Source organism: Dendrobates tinctorius, unplaced genomic scaffold (genome assembly GCF_039654945.1).
Source record: "Dendrobates tinctorius isolate UK_male_01 unplaced genomic scaffold, ASM3965494v1 ptg000024l, whole genome shotgun sequence".
In the NCBI taxonomy this organism is placed as follows: Eukaryota; Metazoa; Chordata; class Amphibia; order Anura; family Dendrobatidae; genus Dendrobates; species Dendrobates tinctorius.
In genome coordinates this window covers 17,065,249-17,084,451 of record NW_027361692.1, presented here as the reverse complement: position 1 = coordinate 17,084,451, position 19,203 = coordinate 17,065,249, and the positions used below count along the sequence as shown (strand labels likewise).

General features: G+C 45.0%; 1 protein-coding gene across 3 annotated transcripts in view; it reads right to left on the bottom strand.

Moving 5' to 3' along the window:
• LMBRD1 (LMBR1 domain containing 1) overlaps window positions 1-19,203 on the bottom strand; it is a 270,632-nt gene that overhangs the window by 175,528 nt on the left and 75,901 nt on the right. For all 3 annotated transcript variants that reach the window (XM_073569390.1, XM_073569389.1, XM_073569388.1), the window contains exon 5: window positions 17,961-18,028. In XM_073569390.1, the coding sequence (XP_073425491.1) occupies window positions 17,961-18,028 (68 nt within the window). The remainder of the gene's footprint in view (window positions 1-17,960; window positions 18,029-19,203) is intronic.

The following is a 19,203-nucleotide window of genomic DNA, read 5'->3' as shown; positions in this document are numbered from 1 at the left end:
AAGTATGACGTTTTCCCCCATAAAATTTCACGGTTGAAACGGTGTTCTTGGAATTAGTACTCAACCTTCTTCTTCCTTCAAATGCGGCGAGTGGAATCGATACCAAGAAGTCCTATTTTGGTCTCATCTGACCACATGACCTTCCATGCCTCATGTTGAACATCCAGATGGTCGTTGGTGAACTTCAAACAGGTCTGGACATGTGCTGGCATGATCAGAAGAACCTTGTGTGCCGTGCAGGATTTTAATAAAATTGAGTAATCATACAATGTGATTTTCTCGATCCTTGTTAAAAATTCTGTCTGAAGTGTGCTTACAATAAAAATTACAGACCTCTCCATTATTTGTAGGTGGGAAAACTTGCAAAATCAGCAGTGTATCAAATACTTATTCACCATTGTATACTCACTCTCTGGCGTCGTCGCCATTTTTCAGTGCAACTCTTGGTCTGCGACGCCATCTTGCGAGTGCAGCTTCTGACTGGCCAGAAGTCGGAAGCTACGTCACAAGCTTTCAATGCAAGTTTATGAGAGCCAGATCAATGAGCTCATAGACTTGTATTGAAGAGTCACCTCTACGCAGCTTCAGGAAACACTGGAACTGCCGACAGGTCACTTTTCACTGGAGACTGACGGAAGCGATGCTGGAAAACTATGAAGGCGGTGTAATTTGAGTATGAAACAGGGGGCAGGTGAAATACATTTAAAGTACCACTCCAGAGGGGTGGTTTAAGCGATTTTTTTTCTCTGTACATTGAACAGGCTGTTTTGAACAGATTTATAGATTTTATACCAAAACTAACAGCCTCTAGATGAAGATACATAAAGCAAAAAGGCCATTTTGCAATTTTTTAATGTATGCATACACAGTATACCGTAATAGGTAAACCTACTTTGGCTTTTCACATAGTTTTTCACAAAAATGATGAATGAACTCATGGAGATCAACATCCAACACTGCGGAGACACCATCACGTGTTTCTCAACGCAGTGATTCTAGAGCACTGCCCCCATCCCTTATGGGAAATATGCAAAACATGCAAAACAGAAGCCGCGGAGACACCATCACATGTTTCTCAACACAAGCAATGACCAGCCAGGTCTTTCCCCGGGAAGGAACAACCACGGGAAGGGCAATCTCCAATGAAGGAAACCACCTATGCCAAAACATAGTATCCATCCACAGACAGCTGTTTCGGGATAATGCCCCTCATCAGTGTGGAGTAGGAAACTGGCTGGTAGGAGCAATGCCTAGTAAAAGACTGTGAAAAATGAGGATGAATGAACACATGGAGATCAACATCCAACACTGCGGAGACACCATCACGTGTTTCTCAATGCAGTGATTCTAGAGCACTGCCCCCATCCCTTATGGGAAATATGCAAAACATGCAAAACAGAAGCCGCGGAGACACCATCACATGTTTCTCAACGCAAGCAATGACCAGCCAGGTCTTTCCCCGGGAAGGAACAACCACGGGAAGGGCAGTCTCCAATGAAGGAAACCACCTATGCCAAAACATGGTACCAGCCAGTTTCCTACTCTACACTGATGAGGGGCATTACCCCAAAACAGCTGTCTGTGGATGGATACCATGTTTTGGCATAGGTGGTTTCCTTCATTGGAGACTGCCCTTCCCGTGGTTGTTCCTTCCCGGGGAAAGCCCTGGCTGGTCATTGCTTGCGTTGAGAAACATGTGATGGTGTCTCCGCGGCTTCTGTTTTGCATGTTTTGCATATTTCCCATAAGGGATGGGGGCAGTGCTCTAGAATCACTGCGTTGAGAAACACGTGATGTGTCTCCGCAGTGTTGGATGTTGATCTCCATGAGTTCATTCATCCTCATTTTTCACAGTCTTTTACTAGGCATTGCTCCTACCAGCCAGTTTCCTACTCCACACTGATGAGGGGCATTACCCCGAAACAGCTGTCTGTGGATGGATACCATGTTTTGGCATAGGTGGTTTCCTTCATTGGAGACTGCCCTTCCCGTGGTTGTTCCTTCCCGGGGAAAGACCTGGCTGGTCATTGCTTGCGTTGAGAAACATGTGATGGTGTCTCCGCGGCTTCTGTTTTGCATAATTTTTCACAGTCAGGTGTTGTGTGTACTGAGGATGAGCATTATTTTGCTGTATCATACTTTTTTCACCAGCTTTCCCCTTTGTAGGCTCTAATTTTCAGCTGTCTCTGAGCTGGTGGGGGAAACAAGATACTAATTCGTTTCCTATATACACTGCTCAAAAAATAAAGGGAACACTTAAACAATAGAATATAACTCCAAGTAAATTAAACTTCTGTGAAATCAAACTGTACACTTAGGAAGAAACACTGTTTGACAATCAATTTCACATGCTGTTGTGCAAATGGAATAGACAACAGATGGAAATTATTTGGAAATTATTGGCAATCATCAAGACACCCTCAAGAAAGGAGTGGTTCTGCAGGTGGGGACCACAGACCACATCTCAGTACCAATGCTTTCTGGCTGATGTTTCGGTCACATTTGAATGCTGGCTGTGCTTTCACACTCGTGGTAGAATGAGACGGACTCTACAACCCACACAAGTGGCTCAGGTAGTGCAGCTCATCCAGGATGGTACATCAATGCGAGCTGTGGCAAGAAGGTTTGATGTGTCTGTCAGCTTAGTGTCCAGAGACTGGAGACGCTACCAGGAGACAGGCTAGTACACCAGGAGACGTGGAGGGGGCCGTAGGAGGGCAACAACCCAGCAGCAGGACCGCTACCTCAGCCTTTGTGCAACATCCTTCAGCATGACCGGTTTGGCAGTGGGTCAGTAATGGTGTGGGGTGGCATTTCTTTGGAGGGCAGTATGGTGTTGGGCTGTGAGCACAACCCCCATCTATGGATGTCGGGCACTCAGACCATCCTCATGGAGTCGGTTTCTAACCGTTTGTGCAGGCACATGCACATTTGTGGCCTGCTGGAGGTCATTTTGCAGGGCTCTAGCAGTGCTCCTCCTGTTCCTCCTTGCACAAAGGCTGAGGTAGTGATCCTGCTGCTGGGTTGCCAATAATTTCCATCTGATGTCTATTCCATGTACACAACAGCATGTGAAATTTATTGTCAATCAGTGCTGCTTCCTAAGTGGACAGTTTGTTTTCATAGCAGTTTGATTTACTTGGTGTTATATTCTGTTGTTTAAGTGTTCCCTTTATTTTTTTGAGCAGTGTACAATACACAGAGCTGGGTTCCTTCCCTTTCTCTGTAGCCCACAGATGAGAGCAGTAGCATGGAAGACACTAAATAGTACTGAGCTGAGTGGCCGTGAATCCAAGACTGAAGTAAAATAAATTTAGTAGAAGCTGCAGCTCAATCTGCCAGGTCACTGTGCAGAGTAATACCAACAGCCAATTTCTTTAGGGGGGAATCACGGCCTGCAGCACTAGTCTGCCAAATGTTAAATCCCCATTGAAATTTAGCCTGTAACGCCTGGTGAACGTGTGGATGGACGACCAGGGGCGGTTCTGCATATCCGCTCTGACGAAGCATTCCCCTTTTCTTTTTTTTTTTTTTGCTCATGACGTTGCTGTCGCATGGGTAGAATGTGCCTCAGTGAGGCGGGTGGAGCCAGCTTCTGTGATGTGTAAGTCAGGCAGATAGATTGTGTGATCCAATTGTTCTTTGACTCCTTCTTGCCTTATTTCGTCCTGAGAACTGGATGAATAGATTCTGGTGAATCCGCTAGGCTTCACTCTATTGTCGGTAGACAGGACCACTCTGCAAATGTCGAGAGTGTGGAAGGTCTCTTCCTTAGGATTGGAAGAGCTTGGGCCGAATGAGGACAGTACAATGTCCTGATTCCTATGAAATTTTGAGAAGACAGGCATGATCTAATCTCAAGATAATATCTGTAATGATTGCAAGGTAAGCCTCTTGAATTGACAGGGTCTGCAATTCTCCCATACGTCTAGCCTCAGTAATTGCGACTAAGAGGACGGTTAAAGGGTTAGGTTTCCATGGTCAAGGAATCTAGAGGCTCAAATGGATCTTAGGTTTGAGCACGGTGTTGAGATCCCAAGGAGGCCCCTGACTGCGGAGTATAGGACGAATCCCGGCTGCCGAAGCCATAGACTGTAGGATCCAGCAGTGGCTGGCCAGGTCAAGATCAAAAAAGGTGCTAAGAGCTGATATTTATACCTTTAGTGCTGGGGATAAGGCTTTGTTCCAGACCTTTTGTAAAAATCTAGGGTCTGTGCTGCACTGAGATGGAAGGGATCAGGGGTGCCTGGAGAGCACCAGGGCATAAACCTTTCCCAGACCTTGGCATAGATGGCCTTGGTTACTGGTTTTTGGCTTTCCTGAAGGGTTTGGATTACCCTATCCGAGAGCTATTTGGCTCTTAGGAATTCGGTCTCAATAACCATGCTGCCAGGTTCCCTTTGCCTACGTCTGGGTGTAGCAGAGGACCTTGGTGAAGGAAGTCGCCCTTTTTGGGGCAGAAGCCAGGACCTTCCTGGGCCATGGCAGGTAGGGCACTGTACCACTTCTTCCAGGTCACCGCGGCGCGATTAGTATTGTGGGAACTCGGTCCATCTGGATTTCCGGAGATGTTTTTTGCCCGCATCGGTGTGGGTGGGCAGGTATATGCGAGGTTGGAATCCCACCATTGGGTGAAGGGCACCTATTCCTTGCACTCCGTCCATGTGGTTGAGGGAGACGAATACCCGTCTTCGCATTTTGCCTGTTGGCGGCTAGGTCCAATTCCACCCCATCTGGAGGCTAGGGACACGAATACCGCATGGTCCAGGCGCCACTCCTCCAGATGAACGTCTTCTCGACTGAGGAAATCTGCCTGGGTGCTGTCTGATCCTTTCAGATGCACTGACCAGGAGAAGATCCTTGTTGATATTGCTTTCAGGCCGGCGTACTTCGTACCCCCTTGGCTGGAGATAGGCGACTGTGGTCATGTTGTCCGAGTAGGTGCAGACGTGGCGATTTTGGATTAACGATGACGTCTTTTAGCGCTTTTCCTAACGCCTTCAGTTCTCTCAGATTTGAGGAACTGGTGCTGATGCTCGGCAGCCATCTCCCCTGAAAACAGGATCTCTCTACTACTGCGCCCCCGCCTCGTTGGCTGGCATCTGAGCGGAGTGTTTTCAGGGGAAGCTGAATCTGGCTGACTCCCTTCTGAAGATTTCGGTAGTTCAACCACTACCTCAGGGCCGGTTTAACCTCACCAGGGAGGGGGAATCCTTCAGGACAATGGAATTTGTAGCCGCGAAGGCCAGGCGGATCCTGGAATGTAAAAGCACATGGCTTTGTGTGCCTGAGCCCAAGAAACCGCCTGGGTGCATGTGGTCTGAGATCCTAGAGCATACATTGACTGAGGGTCAGTGCCCGCTAGTCCTGAACCAGGTCCTTGGTGGACAAGGTCGACCTGACAAATCATAGGTAGGAAGGATGTCTTTCCCCTTGAGTCAGAGAGAACTCCCAGAAGCTTCCCTCTCATGGAGGGATAGACCAGGTTCGGTATCTAACCCAGGGATCTTAATATCCCCGGGTCTTTCCTACGTCCATCTTCTGACATGAGATAGATGGTATAGAGAAGAGGAAGTCGTCCAGATATGGGATAATGCCTATCCCCTGGCGCCGGATGAAAATCACTGCTTCCGCCATGATCTTAGAAAGATACGTGGTCGGATAGATTGGCACATGGTAATATGCACCCTTCAGCTCTACCGTTGCCATTACCGAGCTCAGTCCGATGAGCGGGACTGCCCCTGATTGACTCCATTTTGAATTGCCTGTACCGGACCGATTCGTTTAATGGCTTCAGGTTTATGATGATTCGGTTCTTCTCTGATGGCTTTCTCACCAGGAAGGGACATGCATAATGGCCGTGTCCTTCTCCCGCTTTGGCACCCTCGCGTTCTACCAGAGCAGATCTTTGGTAAGGAGCCCTGAAGGAGTGGAGGCTGTAGGGAGGTTACCCCTAAGCATTACAGGGAAGGACTCTCGAACCCAATTTTTTTTTTTTTTTTAGTCCATCTCATATGATACGATGGACCCACTGATTTGTGGAGATGGACTGCCAGCGGGTAAAAAAAAGAGCGAGAGATGACCCCCAACCGGGAGTCATTGCTTATCTGGGGTCTGTTGCTGGTTAGAGACAAGGATGTTCCTGCCCTTGTCTCCCTATGCTTTTCCTGAGTATGTCAACAGGACCAGGGAATCTCAGCCAGTCTCATGCCGGTACTGGCCCAGCCTCAAGCTGCTTAGCGGCTGGGATCTGATGAGGCCATGCAAATTCAGCTTAGATTAGCTGTTGACAGAGGTTTGGTCACGGGAGGGACGAAAAATCCATCTCCTAGGATTTCTATGTTTCGGAAGAGATGCTTTTGTCCGAAGCTGTGTCCAGGATGTTATCCAGGACAGGCTTGAACCCATAGTGGCCCTGGAAGGGGATGGCGCACCATTTGGAGATAAGTCGACTCCCTTAGGATTTTAACCAGGACACTACTCTAGGGGAGTTAGAAAGGATGGCCGCTTTTGCGGCTACCCGGACCTGGTGAGAGCAGTCATGCTCAGCCTAGAAGAGCTGGTGCATTAAAGAATTACCCGATACCTGCGAATTACAGGCTGGTCTTCCTGGTCCCAAGTTGTTAGCGACCGCCAGCGGAAGCATCGGTTAGGAACCTCGTTGCTTTCTGCAGTACGGGTAGGGCGTCAGGTATCTTTCCCCCTAAGGTGTCCTGAGTCTGTGCGTAATCAGAGACAGGGCATGTGAAAGCCATATTAGTTTTCCAGCAGATTTGTAGAGGTGTCCCAGGACTTCCTTGATAAGCTCTCAAAAGATAGATATATATATTTTTTTTTTTAATTTATTTTTTTTCTCCCCTCGATCCATTGGATCTTTTAGCTGGGAGGAGCCCTCATTTTTATATATGGAGGCCTCCTTTTATGGAGGATCAGATTCTGTACGTTCTCGTGTACAGGACACTTCCTTTGGGCTTCAGCCCAACATCTCGTCCTGTGCCGTGTATTTAACTTCCTCCTCCTCCACCCCTATGGTGCTCTTATCCATACTGATTAGCTCACCCACATTGCCGGAACCAAGTGATATTTCTTGTTCCCTGGTTTTAGGGGTGGACGTGGAAGAGGAAACCTCAATCTCCCGAGCGTCCTCTGAATCCGAGGACTGAATTTCGTCTGAGTCTGATTCTATCAGAGCTTCCTTCCTCCTCCTAGAGGGAGGTGTTCTGGCAGAAGGGAGCCATGGAGGAGTGAACCTCCTGTATTATGAGAGATTTGATGCTATCCAGGAGAGAGGGCTGCTCAGGGTGAAGGACCTCTCTGTACAGGACAGGCAGAGTTTTCCCCGTATGTCGAGGGAGTCTGGCAGCACACATTTTACACTTGTGGCTGATTCTCATAGGGTCAGAGACCTTTCCTCCCCATATTAGAGAGAGAGGTATGCTACGCCATTTTAGTAAATAATGCTGGATAGCCAGGGCCGACGCCTGCTACTTACAGTAGGAGGGGTATGCTGGGCTTTGCAGACGCAGAGAGAGGGCTTGTCACCGTCCATGCCATCTACAGTCAGTGTCAGACAGGTCTTACCTGGTGATCTCACCCGGACCTTGAAAGATCGAGGGTTCAGCGTTGTTTGTGCACCTCCTCCTCCCTTTGGCCCAATGGGGGGAACCACATGAGGACGCCCCAGAATGTGACTGCCGGTCCCAGGAGTAACGCGCCCCCCGGCGCGCACGTGCGCTCCACCGTGGAAAACATAGGGACAGACCGGAAGTGACGCGCACCCCAGTGGAAAGCCCAGTAATGCCCGAAGTGGAGGAACGCCACCCCAGGCCAGAGTGAACCCCCGGGAACCGGCAGCACGGAGGAGGAGGAAGCCGGGGAGCTATCTGGAGGACCCCGGCGTGCACATCACTGCCTCGCTTTACCCCCAAAGGAGGAGCAGGAGAGGCGGGAGAGTCCTGAGTCCCACCATGCAGGCGGAGACGGGAGCAGCCATCGGAGGAGGAGAGCAAGGCCCCCGACCTCGGCTGCCCGGCATCTGACAGGTATCCCAGCTGATACTGGGCATGGGGTGCTCCCGATCGCCGGCCACGGCAGCACCATCGTAGACCTCTTCATGCCCCATAGGGGACAGGAAAACACTGGTGGTTGCAGGAAGGGGAGGGATATTTAACCTCTTCCTGTTCCTGTCCCCTATTAGGGCGGGGTAGACATCCTCCGATGTAGCTGTCGTGGAAGGTGACTAGAGAAAGCTGTGATTAAAAATCATGGTTATTCCACAAAATATTGATTTTAGAACTCTTTCTGAGTTACAACATTAGTATTGTTGTTTCTAAATGATTATGAACTTGTTTTCTTTGCATTATTTGAGGTCTGAAAGCACTTTTTTAAAATTTTGACCATTTTTCTTTGTCAGAAAAAAAATTCTAAATTTATTGCTTGGAAATTCGGAGACATGTCTGAAGTTTATAGACTAAAATAACAATTTACATTTTACTCAAAAATACACCTATAAAGAGAAAAATCAGACCAACTGAACATTTGAAAGTGGTCTCTTAATTTTTGCCAGAGCTGTATATTACAAGTTGTCTTATATCTGCCAAAACTATTGATTTATGTCATTTGCTTACACAGTGACCATTTAATTCCCTCAGACAAATATCTGGTCTCTTTTTTAACCCCTTTTATTCAGGACATATTGCTTTTTTATGGGACGAAAGTACGCCATATTATTTGCTTGCTACACATGATATACCTATCAACTACTATTTGGTACTCATGTGAAAGCATTTGAAGAAAAAGATAACAAAACTTTAATTCACAATAGAATATTTCTCCGCCACATTTTTCGTTTTATAGAATTTCCAGGAGACAGGGCTGCTCATAGTTATTTAGCCTCTATTGACCTTGTACAGTTTTTTTTTTTTTTTTTTTGCATAACACAAACCGTAAGTTTGTGCAGATGACTTTCACAGCTTTTGTGTAACAGGATTCTGTAACTTTAAAAGATGATAATTAAAAGAATATTGAAGATCTCTATATTTTTTTTTTTTTTTTTTTTTTTTTTAAATTGCCTACCCTTGACCCAAAACCTGGTAAAATTTTCTCCTGCCTACCCAGATTGATCTTAGAAAACTAATATTTTAGAAAGAAATCGAAAAAATTAAGCCACTCAATCTATGACCAGTTTCACACATCCTGACAAACCAGTACCGGAGATATCACTATTCGTGTTTCCTAGTGTAATACTTGGAGCACACGTGTGCCGCATCAGTACCATGCGTAGCGGCGCCTGAGAAGCAGCGGCACACTTAGCGCTGTTTCCTGATGCCGGCTGCTGAAAACGCCTCTCATCATTCTCCACTGATCTGCCGGTGATCAGGAGTAGGGATTACTACTCCCATCAGCCTACACCAGCTGACGCTAACAACAGTGAAAGCAGGCGCCGGCTGATGGGAGTATTCAGCAGCTGCTGCCTTTGCTACAAGTAAATAAAAAAAAACAATTAAAGACCTGCCAACAGACCACCCCAAAGCACAAACAGTCTGTCTGTCTCTCTGCCTCTATGATGCGGAACATGTTTGTGCTTCGGGGCGGCCTGTGGGCAGGTCTTTCCTTGGTTTCTCTGGCTTAGAGCAGGAAGATAAGACTCTGTCTACAATCCTGTCCCAGAACATGGGCAGCACAGCTTGCACGCGCATCCTCTCAGCAAAGCATCCCATTAGCTAAGCATCCAAAAGAAGCAGTTATTCCATGGCGAAGAATTAACATTCATCTTCTCTCGCCACACAGGTACAACTCCCCACCTCTGCTTGCTGTCTCATGTGCTGCAATATATTCTAATGGTACAACTCCCCATCCCTGCTTGCTGTCTCATGTGCTGCAATATATTCCAATGGTACAACTCCCCACCTCTGCTTGCTGTCTGTTATCTGCTGTTTTACCATGTTGCAACATATTTTAATGTGCCTGCTAAATCTTTAGTACAATTAATTTGTTGCATTGTATTTAATACTTACTGATTTATATTCATGTCTGGGATCACTCTAGATGTTATCTGGTGGAAGATGCTATAGCATATAGATGTAGCCAGGCCCAACGTCTTTGATCATCTAACCACCCCCTGGTGTGGTGGCTCCAGCTGCCAAATTATCCCAAACCAGCTCCCACAATCACTTTCTCTTGACCCTGTAGTGTGGCCTATATATTAACTTGCATTCTAAGGGGTGCAAGCAGTGTGGGATGCTTGCACGCGCATCCCCTCAGCAAAGCATCCCATTAGCTAAGCATCCAGAAGAAGCAGTTATTCCATGGCAGGAGACAGGTAAATCACACTTTTCACTCAGTTCTATCCATGTCCTTTATTTCTATCCTATGTTCCCTTGCCTTCCACATTCACCACCCCATCCCCCCTCCATCATGACTCATATACATCAGCCGCTCTATACTTTCCTCTCCCATGTACAGCTCCTATGCACTTCTCACCTTCCTGAAAAACCTCAGCCCATCTTGCCCAAACACATTGCACAAAAAAACTTACAATTCCAAATACTACTTGCTCTTTATCTTCCTACTCCTACTGATTTCAGGGGACATCTCCCCCAGCCCTGGTCCACCATCCCTCAACCCCTACTCTACCTCATATCAAAACCTTATTAACCTTATTAATATTACTTGCACTCCCTCATCTCCTTTTAATTGTGCCCTCTGAAATCCATGGTCTGTATGTAACAAGCTTCCTTTCCTGCATGACTACTTTCTGAACAACTCTCTTAATCTGTTGGCCCTCACTGAAACCTGGATTCAGGATTCTGACACTGTCTCCCCTGCTGCCATCTCCCATGGTGGCTTACAATTCTCCCATTCCTCGAGACCCACAAACAGACTTGGTGGTGGAGTCGGCATACTCCTGTCCCCACAATGCACTTTCTAGGTCATCCCCCCAGCTCCATCACTCTTATTCCCTTCTAATGAGGCTCACACCATCAGGCTCTTCCGTCCCCTCTCCCTCAGAGTAGCTGTCATATACCGGCCCCCAGGCTCACCCACCAATTCCCTGACCACTTCTCAGCCTGGCTGCCGCATTTCATGTCCTCAGAACTCCCAACCCTTATCCTGGGAGATGTCAAAATCCCCATTAACAGCCCCACTTCCACAGCTGCATCCCAGCTTCTATCACTAACCACTTCTCTCAGCCTCTCACAGCTCTCAACCTCTGAAACACACAAAGACAGTAACACCCTTGACCTGATCTTTGTCCGGCTCTGTTCAACCTCCCACCTAGATAACTCACCGTTTCCACTCTCTGACCACAACATTCTCTCCTTCACAATCATAAATCCTCACCCACCTCCTACCTACCACACATTCAGAAATCTACAAGCCATTAACCCTCATACACTTGCAGACTCCCTGCAATCATCATTGTCCCCAATCTCCTCCTTTTTCTGTCCTGATCTGGCTGTACATCACAACGACACTCTTAGAAGCACCCTTGACCAAGTAGCTCCTGTTGTAAATTCGCTTTCTGGCCTACCTCTGGTCACTAGTGAAGGTAGTGGAGCTGGTTATATTGACAGAGGGGTCGCAAATTCTCTTTCCGGGCTCCCTCTGGTGGTTACTGGAGGTAATGGAGCTGATCTAACAGAGGCCTGCCACCTGATAATGAGGAGGATGACTGGAGATCTGGAGTTTCTGACTGGATTTAAGACAGCCAACTCCCTCTATCCCTGCTGGTGATTTTTTTCCTGCCTCCTGAGGTCTTAGTTTTCAGCTCAGTCCCTGCATGCACAGCTACGTGTTCTTTTGCTATTGTTCACATTTGATTTGGTTTTGTCTATTTTAGTTTTGTGTGTTCAGCCAGCTCCGGCTGGGGCTGTGCTGAATTTCCATCCTTATGTTACTGCTTGTGCCAGTTTGTTTTTGTCCCTTATTAGATTGGTATATTCTGAAAGCAGAGCAAAAAGAGGCCAGAGTGCTGATATAGTGGGCGAAGTCTAGTGACTTCAGTATTTTTCTATCAGACGTGTTGGGCATTTTTTGCAGGTTTTTTTGCGTGATTGCAGACAGAGTCTTTCCTTTCCTGTCTAGTTAGTGTGGGCCCGATCGTTTGCTCAGTCTATTTTCCTATCTGCATTTGTGTTTTCATCTTGTCTCACCGACAATATATGTTTGGGGTCTGCTCTGGGGCAGTTTAGATTTCCCCTTTCTTGCTTTAGGCTTATTTAGTTCTCCGGCTGTGTCGCGGCGTCTAGGATCATCGTAGGTACGCTCCACGGCTACTGCTAGCTGTGTGGATAGGATCGGGGGTCTGCAATCTGCTTAGTTACCAACCTCTCTAGTTTTCTGTGGCTTAGCTTGGTCTTGCTTTCCTCCTCGGTGACTCAATCATAACAAGCTCCCCTCACCCGCAAAACCTCCAAGCACAGAGTAAAACAGCCCTGGCTCACATCGCAAACTTGACTTCTCCAGCGATGCTCTAGGAGTGCTGAATGCTTATGGAGGAAAACTCGCACACCAGAAGACTTCATACACTTCAAATTCATGTTAAGAACCTTTAATTCTGCCCTCCACCTTGCAAAACAGACCTACTTCACCACCCTGATCTCCTCACTATCCAACAACCCCAAGAAACTTTTTGATACCTTTCACTCACTTCTCAGGCCAAAGGAAAAGCCCCTATCACAGACATTTGTGCCGATGACCTGGCCTCCCACTTTAGAGAGAAAATAGATAATATCCATCAGGAAATCAGCTCCCAGCCACCAGGTGCCATGACTCATCCCTCCCTGCATTTCTCCTGGCTCACTCTCCACATTTGATCCCATCACAGAAGTCTCCAGGCTCCACTCTCCTTCTCGTCCGAATACATACACTACTGACCCCATTCCCCCACATCTCCTCCAGTCTCTCTCTCTAGTCGTCACAACTCACCTAACTACAATCTTTAATCTCTCCCTCTCCTTGGGCATTTTCCCCTCCTCCTTCAAACACTATCATTACTCCATTATTAAAGAAACCCGCTCTCGATCCAATCCTGCACAAACAACTACAGACCAGTCCCCAATCTCCCCTTCATCTCTAAACTCTTGGAGCGACTGGTTTACTCCCGCCTTACCAGTTACCTCTCCACTCACTCCAAGACCCATCACAGTCCGGTTTCCGCCCCCTACATTAGACAGAAACTGCACTCAAAGTCATCAATGGCCTTCTGACAGCAAAATGTAACGGTGACAACTCTCTGCTCATTCTCCTCGACCTTTCTGCAGCTTTCGACACGGATGACTACCATCTTCTACTCTCTAGGCTCCAGTCAGTAGGCATTAAGAACACTTTAGGCGCTCCCTCAAAATACATTTGTTCAGAGCAGCCTATCACATTCCCTAATCAGTCATTTTATGTGTAAGTGGCATGTGTAGCCCATTCACTATCCCCATCTATCCCCCACGCCCTCAAGATGGCTGGACCATCATTGTAAATACATCACTGTAAATACACACCTGTACTTTGTATCTCCCCCACCTCATTGTAGATTGTAAGCTCTCACGAGCAGGGTTATCTTATTTTGCTGTAACCATTGTATTATTGCTAAAGTTGTTACTTTTGACTGTTATGTTTGAAACTGTTAAATTGTAAAGCGCTGTGGAATATGTTAGAACCATAGAATCGTAGAGTTGGAAGGGACCTCCTGGGCCATCTGGTCCAACCCCCTGCTCAAAGCAGGATTCGCTAAATCATCCCAGTCAGATGTTTGTCCAGCCTCTGTTTGAAGACTTCCATTGAAGGAGAACTCACCACTTCTCGTGGCAGCCTGTTCCATTCATTGATCACTCTGACAAAAAGTTTTTTCTAATATCTAATCTGTGTCTCCGCCCATTCAGTTTCATCCCATTGCTTCTAGTCTTTCCTTGTGCAAATGAGAATAAAGTTGATCCTTCTACAATGTGACAGCCCTTTAGATATTTGTAGACAGCTATTAAGTCTCCTCTCAGTCTTCTCTTTTGCAAACTAAACATTCCCAAATCCTGCAACCTTTCCTCATAAGACAGGGTTTGCAGACCGGTCACCATTCTGGTCGCTCTTTTCTGAACTTGCTCCAGTTTGTTGATGTCTTTTTTAAAATGTGGTGCCCAAAACTGGACACAATATTCCAGATGAGGTCTGACCAAAGAGGAGTAGAGGGAAATAATGACTTCACGTGATCTAGACTGTATGCTTCTGTTAATACATGCTAGAATTGCATTTGCCTTTTTTGCTGCTGCATCACACTGTTGACTCATATTCAGTCTGTGATCTATTAGTATACCCAAGTCTTTTTCACATGTGCTGTCACTTAGCCCTATTCCTCCCATTCTATATATGCTTTTTTCATTTTTATTGCCCAGATGTAGTACTTTGCATTTCTCCCTGTTAAAAACCATTCTGTTAGTTGCTGCCCACTTCTCCAGTTTATTTAAATCTTTTTGAATCCTCTCTCTCTTCTCTAGTATTAGCTATCCCTCCTAGCTTTGTGTCATCAGCAAATTTAATCAGTTTACCCTCAATTCCTTCATCTAAATCGTTGATAAAGATGTTGAACAATACAGGGCCCAGGACAGAGCCCTGTGGTACCCCACTTGAGACATTTTTCCAACTGGATGTGCAGCCATTTACGACCACTCTTTGGGTCCGATCACTAAGCCAGTTATGAATCCACCTAACAGTTGCCTTGTCCATTCCATACTTAGTCATTTTTTCAATAAGGATTGTATGAGATACTTTGTCAAATGCTTTGCTGAAGTCAAGATATACTATCTACAGCATTTCCTTGATCCACCCAATCAGTGATTCCGTCATAGAAGAAAATTAAGTGAGTCTGACATGACTTATTAGTTACAAACCCATGCTGACTCTGTTTAATCACTTAATTCTTATCCAGGTATTGACATACATGTTTTTTAATAATTTGTTCAAAGATCTTTCCTGGTATAGAGGTCAGACTAACCGGCCTATAGTTGCCTGGGTCCACCTTCTTACCCTTTTTGAAGATAGGAACAACATTTGCTCTTCTCCAGTCTTCTGGCACTTCTCCTGTTCTCCAAGAATTTTCAAAGATTATGGAGAGGGGTTCAAAAATTTCTTCTCCTATCTCCTTCAGTACTCTGGGGTGTAATTCATCTGGACCTGGAGACTTGAATTCATTTAGGTTAGCTAAGTGTTTCCTCACTATCTTTCTGTTTATAGATATCCTGGATTCTTCTATTCCCTTAATAGGACAGTGAATAACAGTTGATGATACATTTCCTTTCTGAGAGAAAACAGATGCAAAATAGGAATTTAAAAGTTCAGCCTTCTCAACATCCTGTCTTACCATTTCATCATTTTCATCCTGTAAAAATCCTATAGCATCTTTGACTTTTCTTTTACTTTTGACATATCCCCAAAATCCTTTATTATTGCTTTTGACATCTCTTGCAAGCCTCAATTCATTTTCAGCTTTAGATAATCTGATTTGTGCCCTGCAGGTTCTGCAGACAGCATTATATTCTTCTTTAGATATGCCTCCCTCTTTCCATTTTATAAACATCTTTTTCTTCCTTTTTAGCATGTGCTTAAGTTCTGTGTTCATCCATCCTGGTTTCCTTAAATGCTTCCTATTCTTCCCTCTTTTCAGAATTGTTAACAACTGTGCTTTGAGAATTTCATTTTTCAAGATTTCCCATCCTTCCTGGACATTTTTGTCTTTAAGGATATCCAGCCATTGGATCCCTCCAATTCTCTTTCTGAATCCCTTAAAATCTGCCTTTCTGAAATCTAACCTTGACGTCTGAGTCTTCACAGGTCTTCCGCCTCTAGTTATCCAAAATTCTAAAATAGCATGGTCGCTACCTCCTAGGGTCCCAGCCACTTTTACTTTTATGTTGGTGCTATATAAAGATTATTATTATTCTAACACCGATTACACAATAACCACAAGACGGATTTTTTCACCCAAAGTATCATTTTAAATCAGTTTTAGGCTATGTGCACCCGTAGCAGAAAATTTCTGCTTAAAAACTGGACTCCCTTCCCAGAAACAGTGCGTTTTTTGCGCAAAAAACGCGTTTTGCGTTTTTTTTCCACGCGTTTCCAGACCCATAGAAATAGCCAGAAATGCAGAAAAATCAGCTAAATTAATGAGCATGCTGCGTTTTTTACCGCAAAGCGGTTTTTTCACGGTAAAAAAAGCATCAATATGCACAAAAATTGAAAAATGCATATAAAATGAATGGGAAGCTTATTTTTAGCATTTTTAAAGCGGATTTATTGGCAAATCTGCTAAAAAACGCTGTGTGCACACAGCCTAACAGTGCCAACCTGACAATGCCTGTAGTTTACTTAGCAAAATTCTGCTGACAGGTTCACTTTAACCATACAGATGCTGTAGGTACTATTGACAGCAGCATCTAATTGGTTATACGGCCATGGTCAATGCCAACACAGTCGATGCATGTGACTCATGCAGTAGGGTGTCAGCTATAGTGTACTGCTGACTGTATCGGCCTTGTCACCCATTGGGGGATGCTCTTTTCTTATATCTCAGGTCAGTAGAAAGACGTATTGGTGGTCATCAAGTTGTTAAATATGTATTGCAGACAAAGCACACATGTAATCCACACAAAAAATAAAAACAGCTTAAAAGACAGCGTAAAATGCCATGAAAATGCCACTTAGGCGTTTTAAAAGGAGAAGTTCTACTGCCAAGAAAGCAGGTCTCGGCTGCAGAAAAAAAAAACCTGTAGCAAAAATGATGCGTGTGTACGTAGTCTTATGAAACAATTTGTCATGAAGGATTTGCCTTTATCTATATAACGATTATCCTGAAAAAAATGGCAGAAATTCTTGAAAAGCCATGTGGAGAAGCTGAAATCTTGCCGCTGGTGTAAGATTTAGGGCTGATTGAAAGGTGAAGATCAACGTAATACTACCTGTTGGATGTCTCCGTTTCTAGCTGTGTGGTAGTAGTCATACCACATAGCCAAGCTTTGTCTGACAGACTTATCCCCAATGAAACCTCCATCTAAGGCTCCAGGTAGGAAAATGCCAAGACTTGTTTCCATTATTATGTATCCATGTATGGTTACACTGCGCTGTACGCCATTCTCAGAGCCGCTTTGTCTTATGTATAATTACCTGATGAAATATTTCCAGAAGGGAAAAATCTAAAAATTTTGCTGTACAATAAAATGCTGGAACTAATTTTAAGGGTTATGTCAAAAACTATTTAAGAGTTGGCAGGTAGCGTCTCAATTTAGTAATGTGATTTTCTGAAACGGCGTACGGCCTGTTGATTAATAGCTTTGTTAAGCCAATTCGGATATAAATTAAAAAAGGAATTAACCTTCATGTAATAGAAAAGCCTCTCACCTTTGCATATAGGGATAGGTCATATGTGTGCGCTTGCCTGTCTAGTTAACCAGTACTCCAAGCACATGCAATTAGATATAATTGAAGACTGACTTCATGAATACTCAAAGAAAGAAAGGAAGGGATCTAAACAAATTATGCTTCAGTAATTCTAAGCAGAAACCTTGTGTCTCTGCAATTTCAAGATTAGACATTTGCATAAAAAGGATGAAAAAAATTCTAAGTAAACATACCAAAAAATCAATTCAATGTAGAAAAGTAATTTATTTAGAACCAATGTCAAAATGTGACCCTTTGTAAACCGTAACAATCTGCTAATAGAGATGGCAAGATGAAGGGTATTCAGCTTACTTCATATCCTCTTTTAGATAACAGAATAAAGCTGTTTTATGGAGTGTCTGCTGTACTGGATACTAGAATTACTACCAGTAAGTATGTGGGCACCGAGTAATGCACAAATATAAAAAAAAATAAGGAATTAGCAGAGGTGTGCTTACACTAGTACAGCATATCTGTCATTGTTTGTAATAAAGGTATATCATGAGATAACATGTATACAATGCACAGACAATACTCACCCAATAAGAAGAAGGCACGAACACACCAACATGAAACCAAAGGTGTATTTAAGTGCAGTCTTTATTTGCTGTAAGAAAATAAAAAAAGATTAGTATGGAGACTACACTAAAATAATGCAGATTAGTGCATATTTTTTCAAATAAATTGCAGGTAATGGAAATAATAGTGCACCGTACGAGGAATGCTGGCAGCTCTTAATAGGGTTTTCCACAAGCCACTCGGTTTAGCCGGTCACAGGAGAACGATGCCCTCCACCGTTTGACACCTATACATGCCTTCTGGGTTATATCCATGGAATAGCTAATGTCAGTGTTGTGAGTTGTCAGGGAGAAGGGTCATAAAAAGAGTTGTACACAAGTCCTCAAAAGTTAGGATTTGCCGATTTCAGACCCGGGACCGGGGGGTATGTATCAGTTATGCACATCACCAGCCAGTGGGCGCAGACTCGCTCTCCATACACTTGTATGGATAGAAGCAGTGCCCTGCAGTCGGACACGTCCACCGGCCGGCCGTGTTTCTAGATGGATATACATGGCCCCCTCATCCCTATCCTTGTATGCATGGCCCCCTCATCGCTATCCTGGTATGCATGGACTCACTAATCCCTATCCTGGTATGCATGCCCCCCCCCTCGTCCCTATGCTGGTAGGCATGGCCCCATCAGAAAAACGTTAAAAAAAAAAAAAAAAAAAGCACATTCTACTTAATTTCCTGCCCTCTCTCGCAGCTTCCTGGTCAGATGCCAGCAGCCGATTTATGCTTGTAAGCAGCGCGTGGCAGTGATGTCGTACGCTGCCAACAAGCAGAGGACAGATGCCTTGATACTTACTGCTTCCCATGTCGGGACTATAGGCGTGTGGAATAGTGAATATTCAATGATCTTTAATAGTGGGAACAGTATTAGCCGCAGCTGCCGTCTAATCACGTGTGTCAACTATTAAAGGGAATGAATATTCATTTCGAGTAATGTCTACACACCTGGCCGCACCATGTGATGTGACAACTTCGGGACTATATACGGACGTATACACGCCTCTATAATGACATGATGCGGATGTTTGGTGACGCATGTGCACATGCCTGTCACGTTACGCCGATATAGAATGATGGTAATGACATTATGAGAAAGTGGACCTACATATCGGTAATTAATGGAGACAACTGCCTCCTTGTCGATGGCCTTTGACAATTTATATAGCCTCCACAACAGCAAACCATCAACCCTGGATGAAGCGTTTTAGC